Genomic DNA, 16,655 nt, shown 5'->3' with positions numbered 1-16,655 from the left:
GCCCCCCAGAAGCTGGGCACGGTGGCACTCACCTTTAATCCCAGGTAGGAGGATCACTCTGTGTTTGAGGCTAGCCCGAGCTACAGAGTGAGCTCCAGGTCAGCCTGGGCTAGAGTGAGACCGTGCTTCAAAAAAGCAAAACAAGAGCCAGGCATTGTGGCCTTTAATCCCAGCTCTCGGGAGGCAGAGGGTAGGAGGATCACCATGAGTTCGAGGCCACCCTGAGACCACATAGTGAATTCCAGATCAGCCTGGACCAGAGTGAGACCCTACCTTGAAACACCAAAAAAAAAAAAAAAAAAAAAGCAAAACAAGAGCCAGGTGTGGTGGCACAGGCCTTAAATCCCAGCACTCAGGAAGCTGAGGAAGGAGGATTGCTGTGAGTTCAAGGCTAGCCTGAGACTACAGAGGTCAGCCTAGACTATAATGAGACCCTACCTTGAATAATTTTTAAAAAGACGCAAAACAAACAAACAAAAAAGTAATAAATTCTAGGCTGGAGAGATGGCTTTGCAGTTAACGATTCTTGCTTGCAAATCCCGACAGTCCAGGTTCAGTTCTCCCCGTACCCACCTAAAGCCAAAAGCACAAACTAGTTCTTGTGTCTGAAGTTCATTGACAATGGCAAAAGGCCCTGGTGGATCCATTCTATGTGTGTGTGTGTTTGCAAATAATTGATTAGTTAATGAATTAATTACTTTAAAATAATAAAATAAAAAGTAATCCCAAGAGGAAATCATGGGCAGAAGGAAGGTTTTCAAAGCCTGGGACAAATACTTTCCTCTTCTCTTCTTCCTTCGCTTTCTCCTCTTGTCCCTTCCCCTTCTTTTTGCTCTCCTTCTCCTCCTCCTTCTTTTCCTCTTCTTCCATTCACCCCTTTTCTCTTCCTCTTCCTGTTTTGTTCTTGTTCTTAACAGGATCTCACTAAGTAGGCCAGGCCAGCCTGTTCTTGATCCTCCTGCCTCAGTCTCTCCAGTGCTGGGGTCACAGGTGTGACCTGTGTGTTGGTGCAGTGCCCAGGAAGCTGGCGTCAGTTTGGTGTTTGATCATTGCTTTGTTTCAATGTTGGGTGACGCTGTCGTCTTGTTTCTATTCAACGGTCTACGTAACATAAACCTCCTATTCAGTGCATTCAAGTGTCTATGTAACATAAACCTCCTATTCAGTGCCTTCATATGGTTGGGCAAACATTGCCGGGTCCATCTCTAGAACTTTTTCATCTGTCCCCACGAAGCGGTAACTCCTTCCTCTCTCCTGGTCTCTGGTTGCTTCCTTTCTGGTTTCTGTTCCTATAGTTGTAGCTTCTCTAAGTGGAAGTGGAGTCATATGTTACCTTGTGCCTGGCGTCTTTCAATTACTATGATGTCTTCAGGGCGCATCCTTGTTACAGAATGTGCCAGAATGTGACGGCAAAACAATCTTCTATAGCAGGGAAAGATCCTGTGTTGTCAGTCTCATCGGTGGGAATTCAGCATGTGTCTGCCTTTGGACTATGTCTTGTGTTGTTTTGTGCTGTGTTTATTGTTTTGTGTTTTTGAGGCAGGGCCTCACTCAGTAGTCCAGGCTAGCCTTGAACTTGTGGCAATCTTCCTGCCTCTGCCTCCTTGGTGCTAGGATTTGAGGCGTTTGTCACTAAGCCTGACTGCCTTTAAATTATATTATACTAGCTGGGCATTATGGTGTACGCCTTCAATCCCAGCACTTGGGAGGCAGAGATGGGAGGATCACCATGAGTTCGAGGCCACCCTCAGACCCTACCTCAAAATACCAACATAAATAGATAAAAATTGTAACACTGCAACCGCACACACTGACATCCATGTGTCTGAGTACCTACTTTCAACAATACTAGGCATTTTTTTCAAATTTTTATCAACAAGTTCTATGATTATAAAAAATATCCCATGGTAATACTGTCCCTCCCTCCGCTTTCCCCTTTGAAACTCCATTCTCCATCATATCCCCTCTGCATCTCAATCAGTCTCTCTTCTATTTTGATGTCATGATCTTTTCCTCCTGTTATGATGGTCTTGTGTAGGTAGTGTCAGGCACTGTGAGGTCATGGATATCCAGGCCATTTTGTGTCTGGAGGAGCACGTTGTAAGGAGTTCTACCCTTCCTTTGGCTCTTGCATTATTTCCACCACCTCTTCCTCAATAGACCCTGAGCCTTGGAAAATGTGATAGAGATATTATAGTACTGAGCAATCTGGTCACTTCTTTCCAGCACCATGATGTCTTCTGAGTCATTCCAAGGTCACTGCCATCTGAAAAGAGGAGATTCTTTACCAAAAGTGAGAGTACTATTAATATAATGGTATGAATATTAAGAGAAGTGCTTACTGGGCAGTTTGATAAGCATGATACTAAGCATTTTTTTAAATAAATATTTGAGTTGGGCATGGTGGTGCACACCTTTAATCTCAGAATTCAGGAGGCAAAGGTAAGAGGATCACCATGAGTCCAAGGCCAGCCTGAAACTACAAAGTGAATTCCAGGTCAGCCTCTGCTAAAGTGAGACCCTACCTCAAAAAAAAAAAAGAAAAATTGAGCCAGACATGGTGTAAAGTTGGATGCCAGACTGGGCTACAAAGCATGTTCCAGGCCAGCCAGGGCTACATAGTGGGACCCTACCTGAAAAAGACAAACAAAAATAAACCCCCAACAATAACATCCACATTTAAGTTTCTTTAAGGTGTTAGTAAAAAAAAAAAAAAAAAATGAAGTTGGGCTGGAGGGATGACTTAGAGGTTAAGGCGTTTGCCTACAAAGTCAAAGGACCCAGGTTTGATTCCCCAGGACCTACGTTAGCCAGATGCACAAGGGTGTGCACGCGTCTAGAGTTCATTTGCAATGGATGGAGGCCCTGGCATGCCCATTCTCTCTCTCTCTCCCTCTTTCTCTGTCAAATAAATAAATAATAAAATATTTTTTTAAAAAAATGATGTTAACTTACAAGGCTGAGCATGTAGGCCAGGTGAAAGAGTGGTTGCCTAGTACTGTGTAGACCCTCGGGACAATCCCTAGGACAATCCCCCGTGCCCCATAAAGGTCATCATTGATTACATAGTAAGTTAGACCACTCTGGACTACAGGAGACACTATCTCAAACAAACCAACAAATAAGATGTTCCACTACATCTGCTTTTTTGTTTTCAGGAAAATACTGAGATAAATGGTGGATGAGTTGGTGTCCAAACAATGGTCAAGGCCGTCTGAATGGCGCTGAGTTATAGAGGACAGGTGCTGGGGCAGGCCAGGCTGTTGTGAAATCCAGTCTGAGATCACTGGATCAAGGTCATGACCACAGAGGGCAGCTTGAGAGGATTTCTGAAGGAAACCCCAAGCCTGTAAGACGTTTGGTTCCGGAGTTTCCAGAGGGGAAGATGTGGGGGTGTGGCTGGAATGCGGGGGACAGTGGGAGGACAGAATTGTCAGAGAAGCCAGGTGAGCTACGGGGAAGCTGCCAGACGAATGCAGGCATATGCAACCTTAAGGCGCTTGCCTTCCAAACCTGACAACTCCAGCTCGATTCCCTGGTACCCACGTAAAGCTGGATACACAATGTGGTGCTTGCATTTGAAGTTCGTTGGCAGCAGCTGGAGGCCCTGGAGCACCCATTTTCTTTCTCTCTCTCAAGTAAATAAATGAGAATAGTTTTTTTTTTTTTTAAAGAGGTTGATTGAGCTTAGGCTGTGGATGCTAGAAAGAACCTGATGTGGGCATCTGTTGAGGGTCTTCTCTGTGCCATCCTAACATGGCAGAGATTGTCAGGTGGCAAATGTGTTAGCTCTGGTCTCTCTTCCTCTTTTTAGAAAGTTGCTAATATCACCATATGGCAGGGGCCCCATCCTGGTGACCTTATCTAATCCTAATTAACTCCCAAAAGTCCCACCTCTGAAAGCCATGGTTTGAGGACTTTGAGGATTAAGTACCCAGCACATGAACTCTGAGGGACAAAACCATGGCACCTAAAGCCGGGGTGTGACTGTGGCATTCCCAGGGGGCGCACACTCAACTCTGTATTCTAGCCACTGACACGTGTATGGGCTGTCCCATACGGGTGGATCTGAGTCACAAACCACAACATTCACTATACAGGCTGGATTTGTCACATTGGCACATTCTAGAGGCAGAGGCCTGAGCTGTCATGCAAAATTGTATTAGTCTTATTTAGTTTTTTTTTTTTAATATATATATATATCTTCTGGTTTTCTGAGGTAGAGTCTCACTCTAGCCTGGGCTGACCTGGAATTCACTGTGCAGTCTCAGGGTGGCCTTGAACTCACAGCGATTGGCCTACTTCTGCCTTTTGAGTGCTGGGATTAAAGGTGTGTGCCACTTTAAGTTATATTTGGGGGCTGGAGAGGTGGCTTAGCGGTTAAGGCACTTGCCTGTGAAGTCTAAGGGGCCATGTTCAACTCTTCAGATCACATGTAAGCCAGACTCACAAGGTGACACAAGTGTGCAAGGTTGCACATGCGCACAAGGTAGCATATGTGTCTGGAGTTCGATTACAGTGGCTGGAGGCCCTGGTGCACCAATTCTCACACTCTCTCTCCTTCCTTCTCTTGCATAAAAAGCCCAATCTGTTGGGCTTGCCTCAAAAAAAATTGTATTTTATTTATTTATTTATTTGAGAGAGTCAGAGAGAGACAGAGAGAGAGAGAGACAGATAAAAAGAATGGGTGCGCCAAGGCCTCCAGGCACTGCAAACGAACTCCAGACGCATGCACCCTCTTGTGCATCTGGCTTACGTCGGTCCTGGGGAATCGAACCTGGATCCTTTGACATTGCAGGCAAGTGCCTTAACCACTAAGCAATCCCTCCAGTGGGCCGCAGGGATCTTCCTACCTCTGGCTGTCCAGTTGTGAGGTTATGGGCACATACCACCATGCCTGGCGTTTTTATATGGGTTCTGGGGATCAAGCTCAGGTCTTCCTTCATGCTTGTGAGGGAAGCACTGAGCTATCTCCCAGCCTGTATTTTTTATTTTCTTGTGAAGTTTATTGTTGTTGAAATTGTAGGTTCTCAGCATTGTTTAATAGAAGACACAGATTCCACACTCACACACACACAGCCTCCGCACTACACACCTCTCCTTCCAGTGTGGTCCCAAGCTACCTGTGAGCCCTCCTCAGTGTCTCCTTATGGCTCAAAGTCCAAAGTTTGTGTGCCAGTTCAGTCTTGGTAGTGAACGTTCGTGGATTTAGACAACTATAAAAACAGCAGGTGTCTATAACCAGTGTCATAGGGCATGATTTCCCTGCCTTATTCACCCTTACGCCCCCCCACACCCGTTCATTCCTCCCTGGTTCCACCCAACTGCTGGCAACCACTGTCTTTTTTACTGTCTGCAGCCTGTTGGCTTTTCCAGCGTCGTTCAGTTGGAAACACACTTATGCTGTCTTTTGGGTTGGTTTTTCTCACTTGGTGGAGTGGGAGGGGCTTTTGTTTTGGTTTAGTGGTATTGAACCTAGCTCAGGTCACATGCTTCCTAGCAAAGTGCTCTAGCCCTGAGCTATACCCTTCTCTGTTTTTACTTTTCATCATGTAGCCCAGACGGGCCTTGAATTTGCAATCTTCTGGCTTCCGCTTCTGGAATAGCTAGGATTACAGGTTTTTACCACCAGGTCCAGTTCTGGGTGGGTTTATTTTGTTGTTTTGAGACAGGGTTTAACTATGTAGCCCACATTAGATTTAAACTCATGTTCCTTCAGCTTCAAGCCTGCATCACCACACCCAGCTGCAGCCGTGTTTCTAGAAGGTTATCTGTGAAGCCCCTTTTTGAGGAAAGAGGTTTTGGGCACCTCAGTGCTCTTTAACTGAACAGCTCTTTCTTCCTCTATTGAGGGATCTGGTGGCCTTGTAAAATGTCACCTTAAAAGCCACTCTCAGGGGCTAGGGGTGTGGCTCATTTGGTAGCATGTTTACCTAGCATGCACATAGCCCTGGGTTTCAACCCCATATAAAGAAGTGTGGGGGCACATACCTATAATTCCAGTGCTGAGGAGGCAGAAGTAGGAAGATCAGAAGTTCAAGGGCATCCTCAGCTATATCCAGAGGTCGAGGTACAAGAGATGTTGTCTCCAAACAAAACAGCTAAAGGAAACCACTGCTCTCCTACAGTCTTCTTAGTGAACAGATGACAGCCCTAGACCTGAGTCACACAACCTGTCAGAGCCAGAGTGGGGCTCAGATTTCGGGGCTCAAAACACATGTGTGAACCCTGTGCCTCCCGTGTGCCGTGAAGTCGGTTGTTTCCACGACTGGCACACGCTGCTTTCTCTACCCCACCTCCTCTATGGAGAAGCCCCCATGGGCTGCGGCTAGGGACCCGAGCCAGTTTTCCGTCTATTTCTAGCTTACCTTCTCTGAGGTCACTGTGGTGTGCCATGGGCTGATTGCTGTAAGCCCAGAGTTACTGAAGAGCTGGGATAAAATACTAGGATTGCTGAAGGTGCAGGGGAGGAGGGAGAGGGAACTTCCAGCAGGCTGGGGCCAGTGGGGAATGATTACATCACACAGCTCCTAGACAGCAGAGATAGGGGGCTCGGGAACCCCACAACTGCAGCCCCCATGCTCTCCACACCATCCCCTGTGGCCCAGGCCAGCTTCTTCCCAGTCCTTCTGCAGAAGAGGACCCTCCCATTTAGTTCACTCCTCCCCCCATGGTCCCTTTCCCCAGTCACCTTCCATCCCAAGCCATTGTCTGCATGAAGCAGATGGGCCTCTGAGGCAAGGCTGTAAACCCAGAAGCCAAAGGGGCCATAGTTTCGAGGAATACGGCCAGACAGAGGACAACAGGGGTACTTGGGCGGCCAGTAATAACTGGCTAGATCGCCTGTATAGATATGGTGATGATACTTCACACGCAGAGACGTGTACACACCAGATTGCGAAAGAAAGCCACTAGACCTATGGACCTGACTCAACCCTCAGTCTTGAAATCACACTTCAAGCCAGCCTCCGGGGTGCAGTGTACAGTGGCATCTAGAGCCAGACCATAGCACAAGTTCTAGACCTCTCCTGACAGAGAACTTGTCTGGCCTCTACCACCTATTACAAACATGTGTGCACACAGCATCTTCCAGTCTCTTTCTTGACAAAAAAAAAAAAAAGCCCAGAACAACTACCTAAAACCCTCAGCATTGCTCCCTGCCTCACTTTCCCCGCCATCATTTCCTGTAGGAAATGAACGTCTTGGGTGAGACCAGTGGTTTCTGTCAGCCCCGCCTGTCTCGTGTCCCTGGGACAACCCCCCCTGGGCAGACACAAGGCTGGCTTGAGAGCTGAGACTTCCTTTGCCAAAAGCACCTGCCTCGCAAGTCCAAGTGCAGCGTATCTGGGTCTCTTCCCCAGGACGGTGAGTGCTTGACCACAGGCCAGCCCATCTCCAGACAGCTTCCAGTGTGTGAAGAGTGCAGGCTTGTTTCTTTTCAAAAATGCTATTATTTTCACATATCGAATGGCTATTTGTGTATCGCCCCCCTGTCCGCTTGAGATCAGACCTGACCATATTGCCCAGGCTGGCTCTGAAATCCTAGGCTCCACAGATCCCCATGCCTCAGTCTCCTGTGTAGATAAGACCACAAGCGCTTGCTCATTCCCAGCTGCAGGCTTGTCTTTGAGCTTCTCTACGTGCTGGGCTCTGAACAGACTCTGCTAGCAAACAATGGCTGCGACCACTGTACCCCATGAGACTTTGTGTTCTGTTTAGTTTGTCCTTGCTTTGAAACTTCAGGAGCCTTTAAATCTTTTTTGTTGTTGTTGTTGTTTGTTTGAGGTAGGGTCTCACTCTAGCCCAGGCTGACTTGGAATTCACTCTGTAGTCTCAGGGTGGCCTTAAACTCATGGCAATCCTCCTACCTCTGCCTCCCAAGTGCTGGGATTAAAGGCGTGCGCCACCATGCCCAGCCTAAATCTTTTCTTAATTTATTTACTTGAAAGAGAGAGAGAAATAGAAAGAGACAGATAGATAAAGAGACAGAATGTGTGTGTCAGGGCCTCCAGCCACTGTGGACAAACTCCAGACACATGTGCTACCTAGTGAATCTAGGGAACTGAACCTGGGTCCTTTGGCTTGGCAGGCAAGTGCCTTAACCGCTAAGCCATCTCTCCAGGTCCAGCCAGGAGCCTTTAAATATTGAGTCCTTTTTAAAATTATCTCTGTGTGTGCATGGTGTGTGTGTGTGTGCGTGTGTGCTCATATGTGCTTATGTGTGTGCCGCAGTGCACGTATGGAGGTCAAAGGACGACCAAATGTTGGTCCTTGCCTTCCACCTTGACTGAGGAAGTGTGTCTTGTTTGCTATCACTGTTTATGCCAGGCTAGCTGGCCCACGAGCTTGTAAAATTCTCCTGTTCTGTCTCCCATCTCACCACAGAAGGGCTGGGATTCCAGACGTGGGTTACTGCATCCAGTCTGATGTAGGTTCTGGAGATTCAAGCTCAGGTGAGCAAGCTTGCTCAGTCAGGAGCCAGAGGGAGATGAGTTCTCATGCTCAGCCCTCTGTTTTCCTTTTTGGGAAGAGGACCTTCTAAAAATACTTCCCATTTACAAAAAAAAAAAAAAAAAAAAAAAAGTCCTTCTCTGCTGTCCCCAGACACTTCCTCAGAAGGGGAAATTGTCTTGCCACTCACACCTTATCTTCCCTGGGAGAAGACTCCACCCCAGGGTGGCAACAGAAGTCTAGGTCTACTGCCTATTGCCCTGAGCCCGTTTCTCATCTAAGAAACAGGAATACAAATAGCTGATGTGAGAGTGAGACGGGGGCGGGGTGCAAAGGACGCCTGCAGCTTGGGCACTTGGGCTGGGGAGCCAAGTGGACAGGGTCTGTGCCTTCACACAGGTGCTGCCCTGTGCCAACGGCCCTGCTGGGCTGCGGCAGTTGCAGAGGAATCCCCCACACACACCATACACTGGAGTATCCAGGGTCATGTCTGCCACCAGCCCCGCCTGGAACTGCAGGCACAGGGTGTGTGTGTGGGGGGGGTGGGCATCAACTTGAAGGGTGTTTGAAGTGATTCCTAAGCATGCATACAATCCAGGTGTGTAATGGTGCGTACCTTTGATTCCAGAACTTGGGATGAGGAGGTGGGAGGATTGGGAGTTCAGGGCCACCCTTGGCTATGCAGTCAGTTTGAAGCCAGCCTGCACTGTGTGAGACTATATGAGGTAATATGATGAAGAACGGAATTTCAAAGGGGAAAGTGCGGTGGGGGGGGAGGTATTACCATGGGATATTTTTTATAATTATGGAAAATGTTAATAACAATTGTGAAAATAAAAAGAAACCCAGCTAGTAATGTATGGAACTGGCGTTGAATTCTACCAGGCAAGCTCCCTTCTCTGATGCTCTGCTAGGAGTATAAGCCCACCTGGCCTCCCTAGGGAAGATGTGAAGATGGATACTACTTTTCTGCCCACACCCCACTGCAATGACAATTTTTGACCTGGGCTTCTGGACTGAGTGCTCCGGCGTCTGTACCTTTAACTCCTGAGACTTCATTTCCTAGCACAGCGTGCTTGCTGATCTTCAGGTGCACAGGAAATATTACTAAGTAAACTTTGTACCCCAAAGAAGCTGGTAAATAGAAGGAATGCAATTCGGGGGAGACTGGGGTGATCTGGTGAGTGGGAGTATCGTAGTAATGTAGTTTAAATGTGAAATATTCCCCACAGAGTCATATCCTTTGTTTGTTCCCAAATTGGTGGTGCTATTTTGGGAGATCATGGAAAAGTGAGGAAATGGGTTTAGCTAAAGGAAGAAGGTCAGTACAGTGTGCCTACTCTGAAATGTCTTGCTCTCTGCTGCTGCTGTGATTTGAATGTGAAATGTCTCTCACAGGCTCATACACTTGCTCCCATCTGGTGAAACTGTTCTAGAAGATCCTGGAACCCTTTCCATCAGAGGAAGTGGGTCACTGGCGATGGGCCTTAGGGTTTTATAACCTGGCCACACTTTCTGTTGGTTCTCTGCTTCCTGACTGGGTCCTGGCTGCAGTTGCAATGTCCAGCTGCCTCACACTTCTGCCACCATGCCTTCCTTCTTAAAATGCAAGACAGAATAAACTCTTTCTACTTAAGGATTATAGATGACATTTGAACTGTGGGCTAGAAAATCCCAAGAATACTGCAAGCAAAGCCCTCTAGGTAATTTTTGGTGGGGGTATGGAAGACTGAATACTGATAGAAGTACAGAGTATCCAGGTATGGTGGCATACACCTGGAATCCTAGAACTCCTGGGGCAGAGGAAGGAGGATCATGAGTTGAAGACCAGCCTGGGACTACAGAGTGAGCTCCAGGTCAGCCTAACATAGAATGAGAACTGAGGTTTGATTCAGGTGTCCCCCATAAACTCAGGTGTTCTGAATGCTAGGTTCCAAGCTGATGGAGATTTGAGAATTAACACTTGCTGGAGGCAGTGTGTTGTTGGGGGCGGGCTTATGGGGGGTTATAGACAGTTTCCCCAAACCAGTGTTTGGCACACTTTCCTGTTGCTATTGTCCACCTTATGTTGGCCAGGGGGTGATGTCCACCCTCTACTCATGCCATCATTTTCCCTGCCATTGTGTAGCTTCCACACTAGCCTGTCATCCAAAATACACCTCTTTTTTCTCACACACACACGCACTCACAAAAAAAAAAAAAAAAAAGAAAAGAAAAGAAAGGCCGGGGAGATGTCTCAGTGATTAAGGGTGCTTTTGCAAGCCGAGTTCAATCCTCCCCAGCACCCATATAAAGCTGGATGCATGGGCTAGAGAGATGGCTTGGCAGTTAAAGCACTTGCCTGCGAAGCCAAAGGAGCTTGGCTCCATCCCTCAGGACCCACATAAACCAGGTGCACAAGGTGGCGCAGACGTCTGGAGTTCATTTGCAGTGGCTAGAGGCCCTGGCATGCCCATTCTCTCTCTCTCTCTCTCTCTCTCTCTCCCTCCCTCTTTCTCTGTGATTCTCTTAAATAAATAATAAATAATTTTTTTCGTTCATTTATTTATTTATTTATTTGAGAGCAACAGACAGAGAGAAAGACAGATAGAGGGAGAGAGAGAGAATGGGCGCGCCAGGGCCTCCAGCCTCTGCAAAAGAACTCCAGACGCGTGCACCCCCTTGTGCATCTGGCTAACGTGGGACCTGGGGAACCGAGCCTCGAACCGGGGTCCTTAGGCTTCACAGGCAAGCGCTTAACCGCTAGGCCATCTCTCCAGCCCAATAATAAATAATTTTTTAAACAGCTGGATGCAAAGTGGCACATTCATCTGGGATCCCAACATACTGACAATGATGGGAGGCAGAGGCGGAAGAATCTGGACACTTGAAGGGCAGCTCCTCTTGTAGTGCAATGGCAAAACAATGAGACCCTGTCTCAATGAAGTGGAGGAAGAGTACTGACACCTTGAGGTTGTCCTCTGACTGCCACACATGCCGTCACACACACACACACACACACACACACACACACACACACACACACCCCAAAACCAGCAACACCGAAGCATGTGTAGACAGACACAGGAAGCACGCGCTATGGACACAGGAAGTCCCAGGCCAAGACCTGAGTAGATTTGGGGATGAATAGAAGTAGCCGAGAGGATTGGTGTGGGAGCCTGGAGTTCCCGCTCTGCTAACCCCAACACAATGAGCTTTTTCTCACCGTGGGCTTCCATGTAACTGACTCAGAGCCACTCTGAGGAGTCTTCCTTCCCCTGATCTCCAGAAAACTGACACTCACCGAGGGTGAGCAACTTTCCCACGGCCTATTAGCCAGGATTCAAAGTTCTCTTTGAGCACCTGCAGGCCCCTTTGTTCACACACTCTGGCTCCTATGACCCCCAGCCCTCACAGTTACGGAGTTTCATTCTCTGTCTCCTCCCAACACGCCACTCAACGTCTGGGCATGGCCCCCCATATTAGTCACCTTCTCGTTGCTGGGACAAAAATGCCTGGCACAGACCCATTCAAGGGAGGAAGGGGGCATCTCAGGTTGCAACCCATCATGGCGGGGGAGGCAGTGACCAAAGCTTCAGTCAGCTGGTTACATTCAGCACAACAAAGAGGCAGAGAATGAGAAATGCTGATGCTCAGTCAGCCCTCCCCTGTTTCATAGCTCTCTCCTGTTTATATTTATGGGTGTAGGACCCAAGCGCATGGAATGGTAGCACCCATAGTTAAGGTGGCTCTTCCTACTTCAATTAGTCAAGATCATCCCTCATAGACCTGCACGGGGGCTAACCCAGTCTACATAATCCCTCATGGGTGACTCTAGGTCTTGTCCCGTGACCATCAACGAAACCATGACTCCTCTTCTAGGAAGTGGTCAGCGTGCAGCCATGGACCTGGCGCCTCTGGAAGGCAGCTACCTGGAGCTCCTGCACAGCAATGTGGACCCTTTACACCTCTACCAAATCTACGACCAGATGGACCTGACTGGGGAGGAAGAAATTGAGCTCTGCTCAGGTGGGCTTTCCTCCTTGCGGCTGGCTGCCCCCAGCCCTCCACAGCCCGCCCCAGCTCTCCGCAGGCTGGAGAGTCGGCAAGGACAGGCGCGGGGACTCGGTCAGCACCTCGGACAGCTCCCGCCGCCAGCCCTCTTCCCAGACAATTAATTCCTGCCTCACGCAAGGGGCTTTCTACTTCCAGAGCCGGACACAGACACTATCAACTGTGACCAGTTCAGTAGGCTGTTGTGTGAGATGGAAGGGGACGAAGAGACTCGGGAGGCTTATGCCAATATTGGTAAGGAAGCTATGTTTCATGGCCGCATACTGTACCTCTTCAATTAGATTTAAAAAAAAAAAAAAAATCCATGAAAACCTAGCACGCTGGCCCAGGCCTTTAATCCCAGCACTCGGGAGGCAGAAGTAGTAGGATCAATGTGAGTTCGAGGCCACCCTGACACTACAGAGTAAGTTCTAGGTCAGCTTGCGCTAGAATGAGACCGTACCTCAAACAAATAAACAAATAAATAAACTATCAAAATCTATGCAAACATTCATTCAGTCGTCCACATTCAGTCAGCGTTTATGGAAGCCTCACTGTGCAACAGGCCTGGAAAGCTGTAGCTCCAAGGTGCCTGACACACAGTAGGAGACCCTTTTGACTGACTGTGTTGTTTCCCGGTCTGGCAGCGGAACTGGATCAGTATGTGTTTCAGGACGCCCAGCTGGAGGGTCTGAGCAAAGACCTGTTCAGTAAGTTGATGGGAGGGCTCTTGGGTCAGCCTGCTTTTCCTTCTTGACCCCAGAGATCACCTGATGATCACGACTGCCCAGTGCAGGGGCAATGGGGGCTTGTCCCAGGGGCTCCCCAATTGTGAGGTCGTTCTCTTCTGTATCTCCAAAGTAGAGCACATAGGGGCAGAGGAAGGCTTCGGGGAGAGTGCGGAGAGCCTAGCAGAAGCAGAGCAGAGAGCTCAGAAAAGATGTGAGTAAGCCCCTCTCGGCCCTGGCCCGGTCCCGCCTTGTCTTTGCTCCCAATTACTTCCCTTGTTAAGTCCCGTCCGCCTCCCGCACCGCCTCTCTCTTCCCCGCTACCCGCCTAGGGAGGGAACAGATGACCCAGGCACAGGTGTCCCTTGTCCTCGCTGCTTTGATTCCCATTCCTCAAATGACCTCTGGGTTCTGGCTTTTCCTTCCCCCTCAACCCTGAGGGGCCTGACAGAGGTCTCTTCAAGTACACTCGGGCTGGCTTATGGTGTGCGTGACCTTGGACAAGTACCTGGCCCTCTCTGAGCCTCCTGCCCAACTACTTACTTCCTTAGTCTGTTCACACCCGGAGCTTTTCCATGCAGATCAGAGCAGGGTCCGCCTCCCCGACCCTCCCAGCTTCATAAGGTACATTCTGCAAAGCCTGTGCGGTTGGCCTTTTCCTTCCCTCCTAACTTACCGTGGAGAGACGCGGCATGCTCTTCGTTCCGCCCTGCAGCCCGTGCGGCCTTCCCAACCCCGAGACCTTTGTCCCTGCTGTCACCTTGCTCTCCCCCAAACTACGGACTCCTTCAATCCCCAAGCTCACCACTCCCTGGCAGCCCTCCCTGACCACAGTTCCACACGGTCACCCTCAGGCCCTTTCCCCGATGTGCCATTCCCAGCACCTTTCCTCCATTGCAACCTGGGCTTGTTTTGCTGACCGACTCGAGCCTGTTTCCTTTCCTGCCAACCCTTGCCTCCCCAGCACCTGCTGTGCAGCAGCCCCCCAGTAGACCCATGAAATAACAACAGTCATTGAGCGAGTCCTGTGGGCTGCGTCACGTGTAAGCCCTGGAGTTACATATTTATTATTTATGTATTTTTTAGTTATTGTTATTGTCTTTTTGTGGTGCTAAGGGCCTTCTGTGTGCTGGGCAAGCATTCTACTGCTGAGCTACAGCCCCAGCCTTATTTATTTATTTGTTTGTTTATTTATTTGTAAATATGCTTATTTTATTTATTTGTTTCACACACACACACACATATATGTATGTATGTATACACACAAACATAGAGAGAGGGGGAGAGAATGGATGCACCAGGGCCTCCAGCAGCTGCAAATGAAGTCCAGACGCAGGCGCCACCTTGTGCATCTGGCTTACATGGGTCCTGGGCAATTGAACCTGGGTCCTTTGGCCTTTCAGGCAAGTGCCTTAACCACTAAGCCATCTCTCCAGCCCCCTAGTTATTTCGTTTTGAACATGTGAATTGAGCACATGTTTGGTATAAAAATCTCAGAGTGTAAAGAATAGACAAGGGAAAAGAATTCCCACCCCCTGCCTTCGTTCCTGTTTCTGTCTCTTGTTTCTCTCCTCGAAGACAATGTCCCCTGGGTTCCCTTTGTCAGAAATATTCTTCTCTGCCAGGTGTGGTGGCACACACCTTTAATCCCAGAACTTGGGAAGCAGAGGTAGGATCATCGCCACGAGTTTCAGTCCACCCTGAGGGTACCAGAGAGAATGCCAGATCGGCCTGGCCTAGTGTAAAACCTTGAAAGAACAAAAACAAGAAAAGAAAGAAATATTCTTCTCCACTGTACATCAGTGGGGGAGGTCTGAGAAGGAGAGCTTGAAACCAGATAGGTTAGGAAGCAAAGTACTTTATTAATTTGCCCAAGATGTAGAGCAGCACTATTGCTTAGAAGGGGGATTGATTAATCCTGTAGCTTTAAGGGACTGGCAGAGAAGATGCCACTGCAGCCTGGTCTGTGCTAGTGATGGGAGCTGGGCTTGCACTCTGAGCTGCAGGTGACAGCGCTGTACCTTTAAGGGAACTTTAAGGGACTCCAGAAGAAGGCAAGTTGCTCTACTTGGAGTTGGTGGGTGGTAGGAGTGAGTGGTGCCAGCCGCTGTTGGTCAGTCCTGCCTGAAAGCCTGCCCAGGGACTTGCAGGGGCAGGAAGGGTGCCTACGGACCAGGAAGGGGGATGGGCAAGAGATCTGGGGCATCTGTGGGCACACATGCTACCTGTTGGGAGAGGGAAGAGAGAAAGAGAAAGAGGGAGGGAGGGAATGAGAGACAGGAAGAAATGGAAGAGACAGAGACGGGAAAGCCACAGAGAGAAAGCAGGGTCAGAAACCTGCACCCCTGGGTTTTAGGAGAGACTGGAGAAAGAGATGGAGGCTTGTGGCCAAGGGCTGGGGGCTGTGGGCTGGTCGGGAGGAGGTGGCCAGTGGGGGTGGAGATCGAAGGGCCCTGCAAGGCTCTTTGAAGTGTCCGGGTTCGAGATGGGGAGGAGACACTCTGAGACTGGAGTCCTTTCACTTCTTACTCTCTGCAGTTAATGTGGCCAGGAGGGTGGGTCTAGAATGCTGAGGAGGGCCCTGCCTCCAGGGACTTCTCCTCCTCTCTTTTTTCCTGCCCCTTTTCTTTCTTTCTTTGTTTTTTTTTTTCTTCCTCCTCTTGTTCTCCCTTCCTCTTTTTCTTTCTTTTTTTCTCTCCCTCCTTCCCTCCCTCCCTCCCTCCCTCCCTCCCTCCCTCCCTCCCTCCCTTCCTCCCTCCCTCCCTCCCTTCCTTTTTCCCTTCCTTCCTCCCTTCGTTCCTTCCCTTCTTCCTTCCTTCTCCTCTTTCTCTCTCGTTGCTTTCACTGAGTAAACATTTTCCTCTACTTTTTATTACTCGATCTTTTGGTGCCTGCTACAGTGAGCGAGTCCTGCCGTGATTGTGCCTCCCCCAGGCTTGTGTTCTACAGCGAACATGAAGGTTCCTGACTTGTGTGGCCCTACCTGTCAATCAGTTGTTCCTCTGACCATCCACCCATCCATTCATCTCCCAGTAGATGGTGGCACTGAGTTATCTTCCTCCCGCCCCCTCTGACACGTTTACTCTTTCAGGCCTTAAGCATCTTTGGGGGATGCCTATAATTTGCTTTATCAGCCCTTGCTGAGAGGCAGGGGTGTTGGACACCGATGTGTTAAGTGCTGGATATGCACTGATTTCTACTTCTGCCTGTGGTGTAGACAACTGTATACACACACACACATACACACACACACACACACACACACACACACACACACACACACACACGATGCAGATGAGAGTGTAAAGGCCCTGAGACTGAGAGAGAGCCTGTGTGGCAGGCGTACCATGAAAAGCCAAGTTTGGCTGGGTCTGTAGCTCAAACCCATTTGGGGAGGGAGTAGGTCCCAGGGCCACTTCTCAGGTCCTCAGGCAAGGCCAGTTT

General features: G+C 49.0%; 1 protein-coding gene across 1 annotated transcript in view; it reads left to right on the top strand.

The window, feature by feature from the left end:
• Positions 1-16,655, top strand: part of Ciita (class II major histocompatibility complex transactivator) — a 54,142-nt gene that overhangs the window by 15,914 nt on the left and 21,573 nt on the right. The window contains exons 2-5 of the mRNA XM_045130095.1: positions 12,313-12,459; positions 12,643-12,738; positions 13,131-13,193; positions 13,345-13,425. Of these exons, the coding sequence (XP_044986030.1) occupies positions 12,313-12,459; positions 12,643-12,738; positions 13,131-13,193; positions 13,345-13,425 (387 nt within the window). The remainder of the gene's footprint in view (positions 1-12,312; positions 12,460-12,642; positions 12,739-13,130; positions 13,194-13,344; positions 13,426-16,655) is intronic.

This window comes from Jaculus jaculus, chromosome 11, assembly GCF_020740685.1.
Source record: "Jaculus jaculus isolate mJacJac1 chromosome 11, mJacJac1.mat.Y.cur, whole genome shotgun sequence".
Taxonomy (NCBI): Eukaryota; Metazoa; Chordata; class Mammalia; order Rodentia; family Dipodidae; genus Jaculus; species Jaculus jaculus.
The sequence above is the reverse complement of the archived record's forward strand: the minus strand, read 5'-3'. Positions and strand labels throughout refer to the sequence as shown.